The sequence below is a fragment of the Microcaecilia unicolor genome, chromosome 3 (genome assembly GCF_901765095.1).
Source record: "Microcaecilia unicolor chromosome 3, aMicUni1.1, whole genome shotgun sequence".
In the NCBI taxonomy this organism is placed as follows: Eukaryota; Metazoa; Chordata; class Amphibia; order Gymnophiona; family Siphonopidae; genus Microcaecilia; species Microcaecilia unicolor.
In genome coordinates, this window is record NC_044033.1 from 298,798,821 (window position 1) to 298,813,672 (window position 14,852).

At 43.6% G+C, this 14,852-nt stretch overlaps 1 protein-coding gene across 1 annotated transcript in view; it reads right to left on the reverse strand.

Annotated features, from left to right (window-relative positions):
* FAIM2 (Fas apoptotic inhibitory molecule 2) overlaps positions 1-9,383 on the reverse strand; it is a 147,091-nt gene extending 137,708 nt beyond the window's left edge. Inside the window, exon 1 of the mRNA XM_030195455.1 lies at positions 9,330-9,383. Coding sequence (XP_030051315.1) covers positions 9,330-9,344 — 15 coding nt within the window. The 5' untranslated portion in view covers positions 9,345-9,383. The remainder of the gene's footprint in view (positions 1-9,329) is intronic.
* Between the last annotated feature and the right edge of the window lie 5,469 nt (positions 9,384-14,852).

Here is a 14,852-nt window from a genome sequence, read left to right on the forward strand (position 1 = left end):
TTTAAAAAATATATATATATATTTTTTTTAGTAAGGAACTACTGTGGCAAATTTGAGAAAATCAGGAACTGGACACGGCAAGAACAAAATTAGGGGGAAAAAGGAGAATCCTGAAATACTGCAAATATTTTGACAAGCTTCTTTTTTTACAAAATAGTTTATATGAAAGAAAATCTTTGAGATATACTGTAGGAAAGATTTAACATTATTAACATGATTATCAGATCAGATAATTTGATGTCCAGTAGAATAGAAATTGTACAAAATCTCACTGTGTCCTAAAAATGCCCATAATCAAAGAAACTTAGAAAACCACACCCCTCCAGGTTCATTGCTCTGTAAGATGCAGGAACGGTGCTGAGAATGACTGAACTGGCCTTCTCGCCACCCGTTCTTTATTCAGCCTTGTTTTTTCTTGTTCTTCTCAAGCTCAAAAATCATAATCCAGTTTTATAATCCTTTAAAAAAAAACTTTATAAAAAATTGCAGGGATTGCACACATAGATCATTATTATAAAGCCATTATTCAACCGTAATACTTTTCCAAATTCAAAAGCACTCTGATAAGGCAGTGTCATCAATAACATATTCACGACTGAAAAGGTGTACCAATGAAGTACACTACATTTCCAAATGCATTCTTTGCAGTGGGTTGCCAGTTTCCAAAGTGTTTGCGTCTCACTACAATGGGCAAGATGATGTCTGAGTAGGAAGCAGTTGTAAGCTGCTCCTCTAACCCACCTTAACTTCATTTAAACATTTCTTCATTCCCCTATGCCTAAAAGAAGGGGAAAGCTAGTCCCATGGTGGGCAGATTCCTTCACTGCGAGGAGTAGCGGCGGGAGGTAAACCGTTTTCCCCAGTTGAAGACGACACCTCTCTTAGCCCAGATATGCGGAGTGCCCCAACGATGCTGGCTGCCTTGCTGAATGGGCATCCTGGATCGACGAGACCCATAGAGGGGGTTGCCTGTTCTGGGAGCATGGGCAACCCAAAGCAATGAAATGCCGACTATAGCAATGCAGGATAGCGTTGCTCAACTTTCTGTCGGGGTTTCACGAGCAGGGATAGAGGAGGGGATTGACCTGGGCAGTGAAGGAGCCCAGGAAAGGATACAACAACAACTAAGTTCTTTAACGCTGAAAAAGCCAGAAGTGATTACCTTGGAGACGATTTGGGATGCTCTGGTGAGTTTGGAGAACGCTTTTTCTAATAAAATTTCTACGATGGTGATGGCTACTCAGGTACTTCCTGAAAAAATTGCGGAACTAGACACTAAGTTACAACAATCAAAGTCTTTTGAACAATTAACTAAGTCTGATATTGACAAACTTAAAGATGGACAAGGTGCTTTAATTAAAGAAAAGTTATTACAAAGAAAATAGAAAGCTTGGAAAATGAGCAAAGAATGACAACTTTGCAATTTATAAACTTTCCTAAATTACCAGTTGTTGCTCCTTTAATTACCTTTAAGAGATATCTATCAGAAGTTTCGAAAATACCAGAGCAAGTCTATCCTCCAAGAATTTACTATCTTCTACCCTATGTTAAGAAACCCTCAGTTCAATCATTAACGAGTTCTGAAATACCACTTGATGAGTTAAATCTGTCTCAGACTATAGAAGACGAATCTATTGGAGTACAAACTGCTACCTTAATCGTAGATTTTGTCCTACAACCAGATCGTGATTGGATTCTAAAGACTTTCTTTCAACATAGACAAGAATTATTTTTGAATTATAAAATTAAAGTTTTTCCTGATATATATAGACAAACTCAAAAAAGGCGTCAGTCCTTTTTGAAATACGTTCACGTGTTCTCCAGCTGGGGGAAACCTTCTGGCTTAATTTTCCCTGTAAGTGTGTTATTAAACTACAGTCAGTTAAACATGTTTTCTATGAAAGTGATCATTTGGTGTCTTTTCTGGACTCCAAACAGATCCCGGTCTCACCCTCTCTGTTATCTGCTCCTGTAATATCTACTCCATAATATTATAAAACCTGGGTGGTTCTTCCTCTTCTTTGGATATGATTCCTTGAATTGTGCCTTGCCTCTCTCAATTTGTGGACTTAAGATATAACTGTCACTTAAAAGAAATTGTAAATTATAATAATTTTCCTTTATGGATTTGTGATTGTTCTTTTCTGTTCAAGAATTTTCTTTCTTGTGGAATGTAATGAAATTTGTAAAAATAAAATAAACAAAAAAACAAAAATAAAAATTTTAAAATGACTTATTTAAATAAAGTATATACTCAAAAAACAAGTCCTCTCCATCCTGAAGTCTTCCAACCCCTTCTGATTTTGTTACCCTTCCACCAAGACATTTAGTATACACAGGACCCTAAGTACTAAGCATTTTCCATATAGACTAAAAGTGTTGGGGACGATGACGATGACGACACAAATGCAGACCCCAAAACAGTTGTGTTTTCACAGGTCAAAGGGGAAAAAGTGGAAGGAGGCAACAAGAAGAGAGAAGAATGTCTGAAGGGAGGGGGTGGAAAAGGAGAGGGTGAGAAGAGAGAAGGGAGGGAGTGAGAAGAGAGAAAAGAGTCTGAAGGGAGGGAGTAAGAAGAGTATCCAAAGGGAGGGGTTAGAAGGGAGCAGAGTGTCTGAAGAGAGAGGGTGAGAAGAGAGGACAGTATCAGAAGTGAGCAAGTGTGACTACTCTCGCCTTGACTACTGCAACCTACTCCTCCCACTTAACCATCTATCCCCCCTTCAATCTGTTCAGAACTCTGCTGCACGTCTTATATTCCGCCTGAACCGATATACTCATATCACCCCTCTCCTCAGGTCACTTCACTGGCTTCCGATCAGATACCGCATACAGTTCAAGCTTTTCCTTCTTACCTACAAATGCACTCAGTCTGCAGCCCCTCATTACCTCTCTACCCTCATCTCCCCTTACGTTCCCGCCCGAAACCTCCACTCACAGGACAAATCCCTCCTCTCAGTACCCTTCTCCACCACCACCAATTCCAGGCTCGGCCCATTCTGCCTCGCCTCACCCTATGCTTGGAATAAACTTCCTGAGCCCTTACACCAAGCCCCCTCCCTACCCATCTTCAAATCCTTAATCAAAGCCCACCTCTTCAATTTTGCTTTCGGCACCTAACCTTTATACCTTTCAGGAAATCTTGACTGTCCCAATTTGACAACCCCTACTTGACTGACTGTACATTTGTCCTTTAGATTGTAAGCTCTTCGAGCAGGGACTGTCCTTCTATGTTAAATTGTACAGCACTGTGTAACCCTAGTAGCGCTTTAGAAATGTTAAATAGTAGTAGTAGTGGTAGTATAGAGTATTTAGGAGTGGAGGGAGGAAATAAGAACAGGGGAAGAGACTATGGAGGAAAGGGTGCAGATATGGTATGAAGGATCTGGAAGAGCTAGAGTAAGGGACTGAGAGAGAGAGGCAAAGCAGGAAGCTAGGTAGAGATAAGATATAAAAATGGCTGAATGCCAGAAGGGTTGAATGAAAGGGAAGGAGTTGGGACCAATGAGGGAGTAAGAGTCAGAGGAAGGCTGGTGATGGTTTGGGGGTGAACATGGGGGCAGAGGAAAAGATGATGGTTTGGTAGTGGATGATGATGGGGGATGGGAATAGGAAGATGAGAAAGAAGGAAGCAGGGGACAGCAGGAGACTGAGGACTGAAGCATAAAACCTAACCATCTAAGGATTGCTAGCAGTCCTTTCTCAATAGTAGATGTACTGGTGCTCTGGACCTGGTGTAAAATTTACAGTGTTGTCTTTTAAGTTAGAGTTGTTGCAGGTTTACCAGAGCACCAGTACATCTACTATTGAGAAAGGACTGCTAGCAATCCTTAGAAGGTTAGGTTTTATGCTTCAGTCCTCAGTCTCCTGCTGTCCCCTGCTTCCTTCTTTCTCATCTTCCTATACTCTCTAATCCTGTACTGAATTCAGATTTTCCTTCTAGTTAGAATAATTAATTGAATGAAGCTTTCAGTTTATTTATTTTTGTTTATCTATTCAGTATTCAGCAAGGGAGTTAGCTCACACAGCAGTCATTGGCTCTAGGCTATTAGCAATTCCACCCCAATGAATAAGTTTTTAAGGGAGTGTAATGTAAGAAATCTACCACCGGGTCCAAGGCAACATAGAAGAGTTAGTTTGCCCTCTGCATTGGGCCAGAAAGCCCAACAGTCCCCCTCCCCCAGGCTCCCCAGACCCCATTCCCCTCCCCTCGAGATAACCCTGATCCTCCAATCACCCCCTCCCCGATCCTTCCAGTTTCTAGCTAAGTAGTATTCTGTAAGTACATGTCTACATGTACTTGGTGTGTACTTTGCGGTTGGGCATTCACATGGGTGGAATTTGAGCAGTGTAGGTGGGAGCACATAATTAACACTTAGATGATTACATTTTATAATCTACGTGTGGTCTTGTACAATCTAAGTATATTAATTCTGGATACAGAAAAAGCTGGTTCCAGCTCTGTGCATGGGTTGCCATTCCATAGCCCTCTTTTCCCTGCAGAGGCATAGATTGATCCTGGCTTCTATCCAGGAGAAAAGAGAGTGGGCTGTGCTGTTTGAAGAAGGTCTGCCTTCCCTCCCCCTCCTCAGCCAGAGGAACACACAGAAATATATGAAGTGGTGGCCCACATCAGAGCATAGTTGGCTGGGCTGCATGGATTGTCGATTCAAAGTGCCCCTTCCTGGGGTGTGAGGGCTGCATGGGCCAATCTGGCCTCTCAACTACCCACAAGGATCATGGTCTGCAGATCAATTCAAATCTCCCCACACAAGAAGGCGATCAGCTGGTTGTGGTTGTTGAACGTTGCTTTTCTGCCTTCTATACTACTGGCTCGGCAGAGGAGGAAGGCAAGAGTGGCTGTAGGGTGACTGTAGCTTCTTATTCTCTAGTATAAAGAGGGGTAGAAGTGGTGACCAGGAGACACTGGAGGACTGGAGCATTTTGGATGGGGAACAGATAGGTGTGGAAAATAAGAGAAAGAAGGGATCATAGGGGTAGAGCACTGATGGGTGGTGGGTGTTATGGGTGAGGGGTAGCTGGGAGAAGAGGCTCACTAAGGTTCAGTGGAAGGGGAGATCAAAAGGAGAGGGCGGCATTGGGTTAAGCACAAAGAGAGGGGTGCAAATATGTTAATGTTTAGTTACAGTGCTGGTCACAGGCCAATAGAGGCTGGTTCCAATTGCGCTGGAAGCCAACAAGGAGCAAGAGTCTGTCAGGCCACAAAAATAAAAAAAAAGAAGAAAATGGAAGGATGGAAAGTGTTTGGAGACCTAGTATTCAAAGAATCATAAATTCTCAGTCTGAGAATATCCTAAATGTATCTTTTTTTTTTTTTCTATGTCCAGGAATCCTCATCAAGAAAAAGTTTTGAAGATGAGTCTATTTGAAAGCACAAGTTTGCTCCTAGTTCTCTCCTTCTACACTTGCTCTTTTGACTCTTCTGCCAACTGTAGTGATCTCTATGCTTCTCTCTGCTCCTGCTTTTTGACTTGTGCTCACTACAGATAACCCTCTCTCATCTGGGTCTGGCACTGATAGTTACAGTTTATTAAAATTTGATATAGTCCTCAGCCTTTGTGGATTATTTATTTTATTTATTAGGATTTATTTACAGCATTTGAAGGAAGTCACTCAAGGAGGTGTACAAAGTGGTTTACGAAAAAAGTATAAAAACATTAAAAAAAAAAAAAAGAGCTCCATAAAACATGATAGGACAGACCTAAATCATTCATTCCAAAGAAAAAGAAAAAGAATGTATAAAATAAACTGTAATATCATAAATACATTACTGCAGTGTGTTTCCCTAGGGAGCTATTAGATCTTCCATTCCCCAAAAGCCTGAACTGCAAATGCCAAGGTAAAAAACTATATTTTTGCTAAAACTTTTAACTTTTTAATAAACAATTCATCACAAATATATTTAGGTCAGTTATTCCACAATGAGGATGCTAACCAAGCAAAAGTACTATTATATGTGGATGCCCATTGTGCACTGACACCATGAGGGATGGCCACTCTGAAATCCAAAGGTGGCTGGTTCAAGTCCCACTGGTACTCCTTGTGATCTTGGGCATGTCACCTAACCCTGTGTTGCCTCAGGTACTAACTTAGATTGTGAGCCCTCCAAGGACAAGAAGATACCCAGTATACCTGAATATAACTCACCTTGAGCTACTACTGAAAAGGTGTGAGCAAAATCCAAATAAATAAGAGACTGTAGGGTTCTTGTATAAGGGATGGCAAGACTGGACAAATATGAAGGGCAATTGTAAGAGCTTTACAAATGAATTTTATAGTGAATTGGCAACCAATTAAATTTTAAACATAGATGAGTAATATGGTCATACTTTCGTGTGTTACCCAAAACTCTCAAAGCTGCATTTTGTATTGCCCATAGGTAGTTAATGTACATTGTGCAGAAAGGACTGTCTATTGTGAAAGAGACTGTGAGGCGGTGGGGGAGGGAACCTAATTCAGTACCAATATCAGGAGCATTTGGGGAACACTGCCCCCTAAGCCCTCCCAAACAATGTCTATGGGCCTATTCTAGAGAAAATTATTCAAGGGAGTACCTTAGAAACATAGAAACATGACGGCAGATAAGGGCCAGCTGGCTCATCCAGTCTTCCCTTCCTCAATAACCACTAACTCCTCCTTTTCCTAAGGGATCCCACATGCCTGTCCCATGCTTCCTTAAATTCTGACACAGTCTTCGTCTCCACTACCTCCACCAGAAAGCCATTCCACGCATCCACCACCCTTTCCATGAAGGAGTATTTTCTTAGATTCCTCCCAGGGGTTATTTCCACTTAACTTCTTCCTATGCCCTCTTATTCCAGGGTTTTCCTTCATTTGTAAAAGGCTCACCTCCTGTACAATGCCACTGAGATATTTAAATGTCTCTATCATCTCTCTCTCGCCTCTCTTCCAGTATATACATGTTGAGGTTTATAAGCCTGTTTTATGACGAAGACCGCTTACCAATTTTGTAGCCGCCTCCTGGGCCGACTCCATCCTGTATATATCATTCCATAGGTGCGGTCTCCAGAATTGAATGCAGTACTCCAAATGGGGCCTCACCAGAGACTTACACAGGTGCACTATCACCTCTTTTTTCCTGCTGGTCATCCCTCTCCTTATGCATCCAAGCATCCTTTTCTACCTCTTTGGCCACCTTAAGGTCATGAAATACCATCAACCCCAAGTCCTGCTCTTCTTTTGTACACAGAAGCACTTCACCCTCGATGTTGTACCACGTCCTTGGACTCTTGTAACCCAAGTGCATGACATTGCATTTCTTAGCACTAAAAATTAGTTGCCAATTATCAGACCATTCATCAAGTTTCGCCAGATCTTTCTCATGTCATCCACACCCTCTGGGGTGTCCACCCTATTACAGAGTTTGTTATCATCTGCAAAGAGATGGACCTTACCAGACAGCCCTTTCGCAATATCACTCACAAAGATGTTAAAAAGAGCCGGCCCAAGGACTGATCCCTGCGGTACACCATTGATAACATCCTTATCCTCAGAGCAAGCTCCATTTACCACTACCCTCTGTCTCCTCCCATTTAACCACTTTCTAACCCAGTCAGTCACTTTAGGTCCCATACCGAGGGCACTCAGTTTATTAATCAGTCGCCTGTGTGGAACCGTGTCAAAGGATTTATTAAAATCCAAGTACACCACATCTAGTGTCCCTCCCACGTCTAACTGTTTAGTTATCCAATCAAAGAAATCAATTTGATTCATATGACACAACCTGCCTCTAGTGAAGCCATGCTGCCTTGGGTCCTGCAGCCTATTTGATTCGAGAAACCTCATGATCCTCCACTTTAGAAGCGTTTCCATTAGTTTACTCACCACTGAGATCAGACTGACAGGTCTATAACTCCCCACCGCCTCCTTACTTCTGATCTTGTGCAGAGGGACCACATCTGCCTTTCTTCAGACTTCCAGGACCAAACCAGACTCTAGGGAAGCACTGAAGAGGTCAGACAGCAGAGCCGCCAGGACATCTAGTTCCTTGAGTACCCTCGGATGTATCCCATCAGGCCCCATCGCTTTGCTAAAAGTAGCCAAAGTTTAGCTAGCTCCTTATGAACACAGTCTTCTGAGAAAAAGTCCAAGTCTACCATCCATCCATCCCTATTAGTGTTTGTTTTCTGTGGTCCTACTCCCAGTCTTTCATCGGTGAATACAGAAGTAATTGTTAAGCAGATCAGCTTTGTCCTTGTCAGATTCTTAGTGATTTATCAGCAGCATGCACTGTAGGACTCCAGCTTCCAGTGTGACTTTCCTCTCGCACTCACAGTCCATCTGTGACACTTATGTAACTCTCCCATTTAAGCATCTCTATGTAATCCTCATACAAGCTCTCTCACTGATAGTGTATCTCGGAAAATGCCAGAAAGAGAGATGAAGGCAGTGTGACACAGGGATGGAATAATCAGAGAAGAAAGGAGAATGCAGGAATAGAGAAGGAAAGCAAAAGGAGATGGTGAGGGAAGACTAGAGTGGAGAAAGGGAAAGGTAGAAGGGGAGAAGACACAGAGGCTGGCTCTCTGTTCACATGCAAGGTGAAATGTGAGGTACCTGCTGCACTTCAAGGTTTCCAAAAACTGATGAGAAATCCAGCTCCAGCCTGGCAGAGTGGGAAGGAAGCAGTTCCTGAATCCCTGTCATACAGTGTTGCCATGGCAACCTAGATCTGTATTTGTCATAGACGCTCACGTGCTGATGGACACACATACAGACATGCACTCCTCATGCAATCTAAAGTAATTCACCTCCTGTAGATATGAATCAAGAACTTATTATGGTGACAGCAAGGTCATATGTAACAGAACGCACTCTGACCAAATTTCCCCCTACCTGATCATTACCACCAGCATCCAACATCCATTTTCTAACAGATTTCTGTATCTTGAAGCATTGCACACATGCATTGCTCTAAAAGACCATCATTCCAAGAGCATATATGTATGCAGAACACCCTAGGCAGCTGTCAGACAGGCACCCAACAGCAAAAACAGACAAAGAATGTCACAGAAGTGGTTAAAAATAACTATGTAAACAGACAGGTATGTAGAGTTCTCTGTTACGGCAGGTGAACAGATGGACTTGTAAACAGATAATGAAGTAAGGTGGACATGCAATCCATGTAACTAGAATACAACATGTAAATGCAAAGACAGGCACAGGTGGTTAGACAACTATTTTGCAAACACGCAGGAGGACAGAAGGCTGCATTCTGTGTTTGTGATGCAGAGGGCTTGTAATGCACTGAAGCTTTTATTCAGTATCTTGCTCTCTCTGCGGCTTACCTTTCCTTGGGTCATGTTGATGTGCTGAGACCGTTTAGCTTAGCTGCTCTGCTTGTCCTGACCCAGTGTGTGCAAATACTTGGTTACTGCACTTTCTACTTGCTGCTGCTCTAACACGTTCCCTCTCTGCAGCTTATGCTGATGCTTTGGGTTCTAGCAACATCCCACAAGGCAGGACTGTACCACTCACAAGCTGCAGAAGAAAGGGGGGGGGGGGGGGCATTGCAGCTTTGTGTAGGCTGGTGAGGTGGCGACGGATGATACTACAGTCACATGACAGCTGATTTTTAAAAACACAGCAAAATCCAGTATAAAGATAGCACAGAATAAACAGGAGCTCAGTGAAGGAGGGGGCACAAAAATTAAGAGACAATGTGCATGACGAGGCAGGGATCTCCTTAGGACTATTGCATTATCTCTCACAGAGCAATGCCTTTTAATAGGGAAAAAATGTAAGGAGAAGGGGGGGGGGGGGGGTTATGTGGGCTTCAGATTCTGAACAGGCAGTCAGCTTTCAAGCCCCATGCTTCATGGTTTACAAATAGTTGATCAAGTCTCTATGTTTGGAATTACTAGGGCTGTACCGAATATTTGTATTCGATTCAATTTGGCCCCAAATGCAGTATTTGTATTCGCCCGAATAGTGATTTAAATTTGAAGACAAATAATCTGGGGCCTTCCTGTGCTAAATCCTACTGAAATAAACTCTTGATCTCTGATTTCACGTTGCTTCTGTTTTATTATTAGTTATGTTAAAGCTCAATGCCCATTATTTGTATTCAGCCAAATAATATTGTTCATTATTCATATTTGGCCAAATAGTTATTTCAATTCAAATACAAATAATCCGGGGATCTACTGTGTTAAATGCTACTGAAATAAACACTTGATCTCAGATTTTCAAATTGGTTCTTTTTTTATTTGTTATGTTAAAGCTCAATGTCTATTATTCATATTCGGCTGAATAATATTTTTCATTATTCATATTCGGCCGAATAGTAAACTATGCTATTTGGTACAGCTCTAGTAATTATTTCAGCTGTTGACACAATAGTCACTTCTGTTCAAATCCTGTTCTCTCCACTCTTTATGAGAATTCAAGCGTGTCACATAGGGGTCTTTAACTAAAGTGCAGTAGTTTTTGCATTTACCACTCATTTAACACAAAAATTAATGTGCAGTATGTGCACTAAATACTAAATCTGCCCTGCATTTACCCCATAGAGCAGACTGTTAATGCATGCAACCATGTTACCTGCAGTGACAGATAGCATGAGTGCTGCACTGTCTGCCTGTGCAGGTAAAGCGGTAGAGCCCACTCAAAAGTAAATAAAAAAACTGGCACAGCGGTGTGCCCAGAGGATTGCTAGGTGGGGTGCCAGGGGAGCAACTGCTCCCCCAAATGGATTTCAAATGGCACTGGCATCTATATTTCAGGTGGTTTGTCACACCTACACAGTGCATGCACATGCCTCTCTGCTCCCCCTGGCATCACAACCTGGTTACGCTTCTGGGTGTGCCATCCCTCACATCTCTCCCAGACAGCATATCTACCTGCACATCCATCTTCTTGACCCCACAAAAACAAACCTGACCCCCCCCCCCCAACACACCTCACAACCCCAATACAAAACCCTGCCCCTGGGCAGAATCCTAACCCCCCAGCTCAACCCTGACACTCCAAAGACATCCCCAACACCCCCATTCTAAATGAGAGCTGCCAATACACAAACCCCACCCTTTCATGAAACTCCACCCCCTGACCAAAATACTCAGCCCCACCCAAAGCCCAACTCCCTATCCCTCCATTTCCCTCCTGGAACTTACTCAAGGGTCAACATTAATGGGGCAGTGGGCGGAGGGGCAGCAATCCCCCATTTTTGCTGCCTAGGTCGGCCCCTGAATCCAAAATGGCACCAATGCTCTATAGCAGTAGTCTCGTAGTAATACCTCTAAGGGTTCATCCTTCCATATAACTACTGCTAGGGGTCATCGGTATGATTTTGGATTCAGGAGCTGACCTAGGTGGCAGTAAAGGGGGATCGCTGTTGCTTGGAACTCGCTGCTGCACCAAAGCTGATCCCTGGGTAAGTCCCAGTGGGAAATTAGAGGGTGGGGTGTTTTGGTCAGAGCATTGGATTTTCGTAAAGTAGATGGGGTTTATGTATTGATAGTCCCCACTAAGATTGGCAGTGTTACGGTTGTTTTAGGGGTTGAGTTTGTGTCAGGAGGCTCTAGATTCTGCTCTGGAAAGAGGGCCTGTGATGGGGGGCGGGCTCTGTGTTAGGGATTCTGAGTTGTTTGGGGGTGGGGTTTGTTTTGGGGGTTTAGAGAGTTGATCAGGGGTTCAGATTTATCTAAGAGGATCGGGGGGGGGGGAGGATTGGGAGATATGCTGCGTAACAGGACTGCCTTTTGAGGTGGTGGTAAGTTCAGCAGTTGTGACAGCATGTGGTACCGACATGACACTGGTTATCAAAGCTGGCCACATCTCTACCCATCCACATTGCACCCAGATTATACCCACTCCTATATTAGGCAGCTAATAAGAGATTTTTACCTCAACAGTTGCCTTTTTAGCACAGGAGTCAGCAGCATGGGCCCACACTAAACTCAGTATTAGCTGCTTAATGCAGCTTAGTAAGAGGGGCTGTTAGAAAGCAGTTTTCAAATGGTCTACATTGAGACAAAGACCACAGCTACTTTTTACTTTAGGCATAAGCTCCAATTCTCAGAGTGGAAATTCATGCAAACTTTCATTTTGAAAACATACAATAGGTACAACATACACACACCTGCTTTTCCTGTAGATTTTTCCTGCAGAAGTCATGTAATGGTACTTTTTCTCTTGATCTAAACACTCCCTGAGAAGGTCTCCTCTCGATACGCCTAAAACTCCATGCATTGTGGAATAACACACAGACTCTAGCTGCACTGTGAGAGGGCAGTTTTCAGACAACGGACTAAAATGGCTGCATGACTTCTACCATGTAAATCACTTTAAATTCTACTCTCTTGGGACAGAGGCAATGAAGAGAGAGACGTAGATGGAAAAATAATGAATCTTAATGTATGCTTGGATATGACGTGAGTTTATTTGGGATTTTGCAAAGTGTAAGCCAGTGTAAGGACTCTGTACAAGGAAGATCAAGGTCAGTGGTGAAAGCTGAAACGTGTCATGCTGTACCTTGGTATCACTTTCAGCCTGGTTCCAGCTCTGTAACAGTAAGCAGGGTAATGCAAAAATGATCACAGGTATACAGCTCCTGCTTACTGAACCATTCCTGACTGTACTATATAGCAAAGGAAATGTGGCACATCTCCTAAACACATTCAGTCCTCTGTTAAGCCCTGTTCAGAAAACAGCCCATTATAGGCCTTAAAAAATTGTTTTCATAGATGCAATGGAACTACAGAACTGTGTTAAAGTTGATCCTTCTTTATTGTTTTTCTTTTTTAATGATTTAGCAGGTGAGGGTTAGTTCTGTTTTGAGTAGATATTGACCTCTAGGACAGTGATGGGCAACCTTTTGAGCTTCGTGTGTCAAAATTCGCCAAAAAACCGAGCATAACTCGGGTGGTGTGTCACTTTGAGAAAAAAAAACATAATTTCGCGATATTTATAGTTTAAATAACAAAAATGTATAATTGTAATATATAACTGTATTTAATAAACCAAAAACTAATTATTTAACTTACCTGCTTAGTGACTTCTTTGTTCATCTGTCAGTCGGTTTCTTTTGTTGGTCTTGATATTATTTAACTTGTGTGGGGTGCCGTGAACTAAGATAAGTGAGGGGGAGGGGGAATTCTTTAACTAATCTGCCTATTAGTGACTTTTTTGTTGCTGAACTTCATTGGCTAAATCTTCAATTGAAGGCTGGTATTCTGTACACTTCAAGCCCAAGCAAGCGCTACTAACTTCATCTGTCAATCTGTTTCTTTTGTTGGTTTTGATATTATTTAACGCTGAGAATAAGGTTTCACAAAAGTACGCAGAGGGAAAAATTGTGAGTAAAGCCATTGCTATATTTTTCAGGGTGCTAAAAGTGTCTGGTAATTGGTTCCAAGCACTCCAAATTTCCTATTCGTAGTGGCACTCCTCTTGATTCTCCAAGCGGCACCTTTCCAGATTCTCAAGCTTTGACCTCAAGTCGACAAACACCTGAGCCCAGATGCTGTCTTGAAATTCTACAAGTTGCATCTCCAAATCATCAATTTGCATCCATTGGAAACCATTTAATTCCAGACTACTGTAGACTACTACATCAGGATACTTAATTATTTTCATGGTCTGTTCTAGGCTTCTAAATTGATTAAATCTATCACTGAACTGGTCAAGTAACGAGTCTAAAACATGCTGGTACTTTACATGCAAGGGTTCCATTTCATTTTGTATAGCTGCACTGGCCTTCTCAAAATACTTTGTTACTCGAGGAAAATACTTATAAGTTTTAGTTTCTACATCTCGCTTGAAAATTTTAAGTTTACTTTCAAAAGCTTTTATGTATCCAAACCAGTGGTGTGCTGGAGCCGGCTCGCACCGGCTCGCAAGAGCCGCTTGTTAAATTTACTGGCATCTTGCGAGCCGGTTGTTGGGCAGTGCGAGCTGGCTCGCCTCTGCTCCCCCGTTGCCCCGGTCATCCATCATCCATCTGCCCTCTGCTCCCACCCCGACAGACCTGGTTTCCTTCCTGCGCCGCTGCTTGCCTTAAAAATTTTTATTTTCCCTCGAGGCGCGCCGGTGTTGAAGCGAAGGCAGCAGGCTTAGCTGAGTTCCAGCCTTCCGTTCCGTTCTCTTCCCTCGCATCATGGCTCCGCCCTCTTCGGACGTATTTCCTGTTTGCGCGAGGGCGGAGCCATGATGCGAGGGAAGAGAACGGAACGGAAGGCTGGAACTCAGCTGAGCCTGCTGCCTTCGCTTCAACACCGGTGCGCCTCGAGGGAAAATAAAAATTTTAAAGGCAAGCAGCGGCGCAGGAAGGAAACCAGGTCTGTCGGGGTGGGAGCAGAGGGCAGATGGATGGACGACCGGGGCAGCGGGGGGGGGGGGGGGTGCTCGAAGAAGGCAGATGAAGGGGAGGAGGGCAGGGTGGAGACGAGGGTTGCTGGACATGGGTGGATCATGGAGGGGAGGGCAGGGTGGAGACGAGGGTTGCTGGACATGGGTGGATGCAGTGCAGGGGGGATAGGAGGGTCACTGGACATGGGTGGATGGAGGTCAGGGGGAGAGGAGGGTTGCTGGACATGGGTGGATCATGGAGGGGATGGCAGGGGGAGACGAGGGTTGCTGGACATGGGTGGGTGGATGGAGGGCAGGGGAGAGGAGGGTTGCTGGACATGGGTGGATGGAGGGGAGAGGAGGGTTGATAGACATGGGTGGATGCAGTGCAGGGGGGAGAGGAGGGTCGCTGGACATGGGTGGATGGAGCATGGAGGGCAGGGGGGAGAGGAGGGTTGCTGGACATGGTGTTTGGAGGGCAGGGGAGAGGAGGGTTGCTGGACATGGTCGATGGAGGGCAG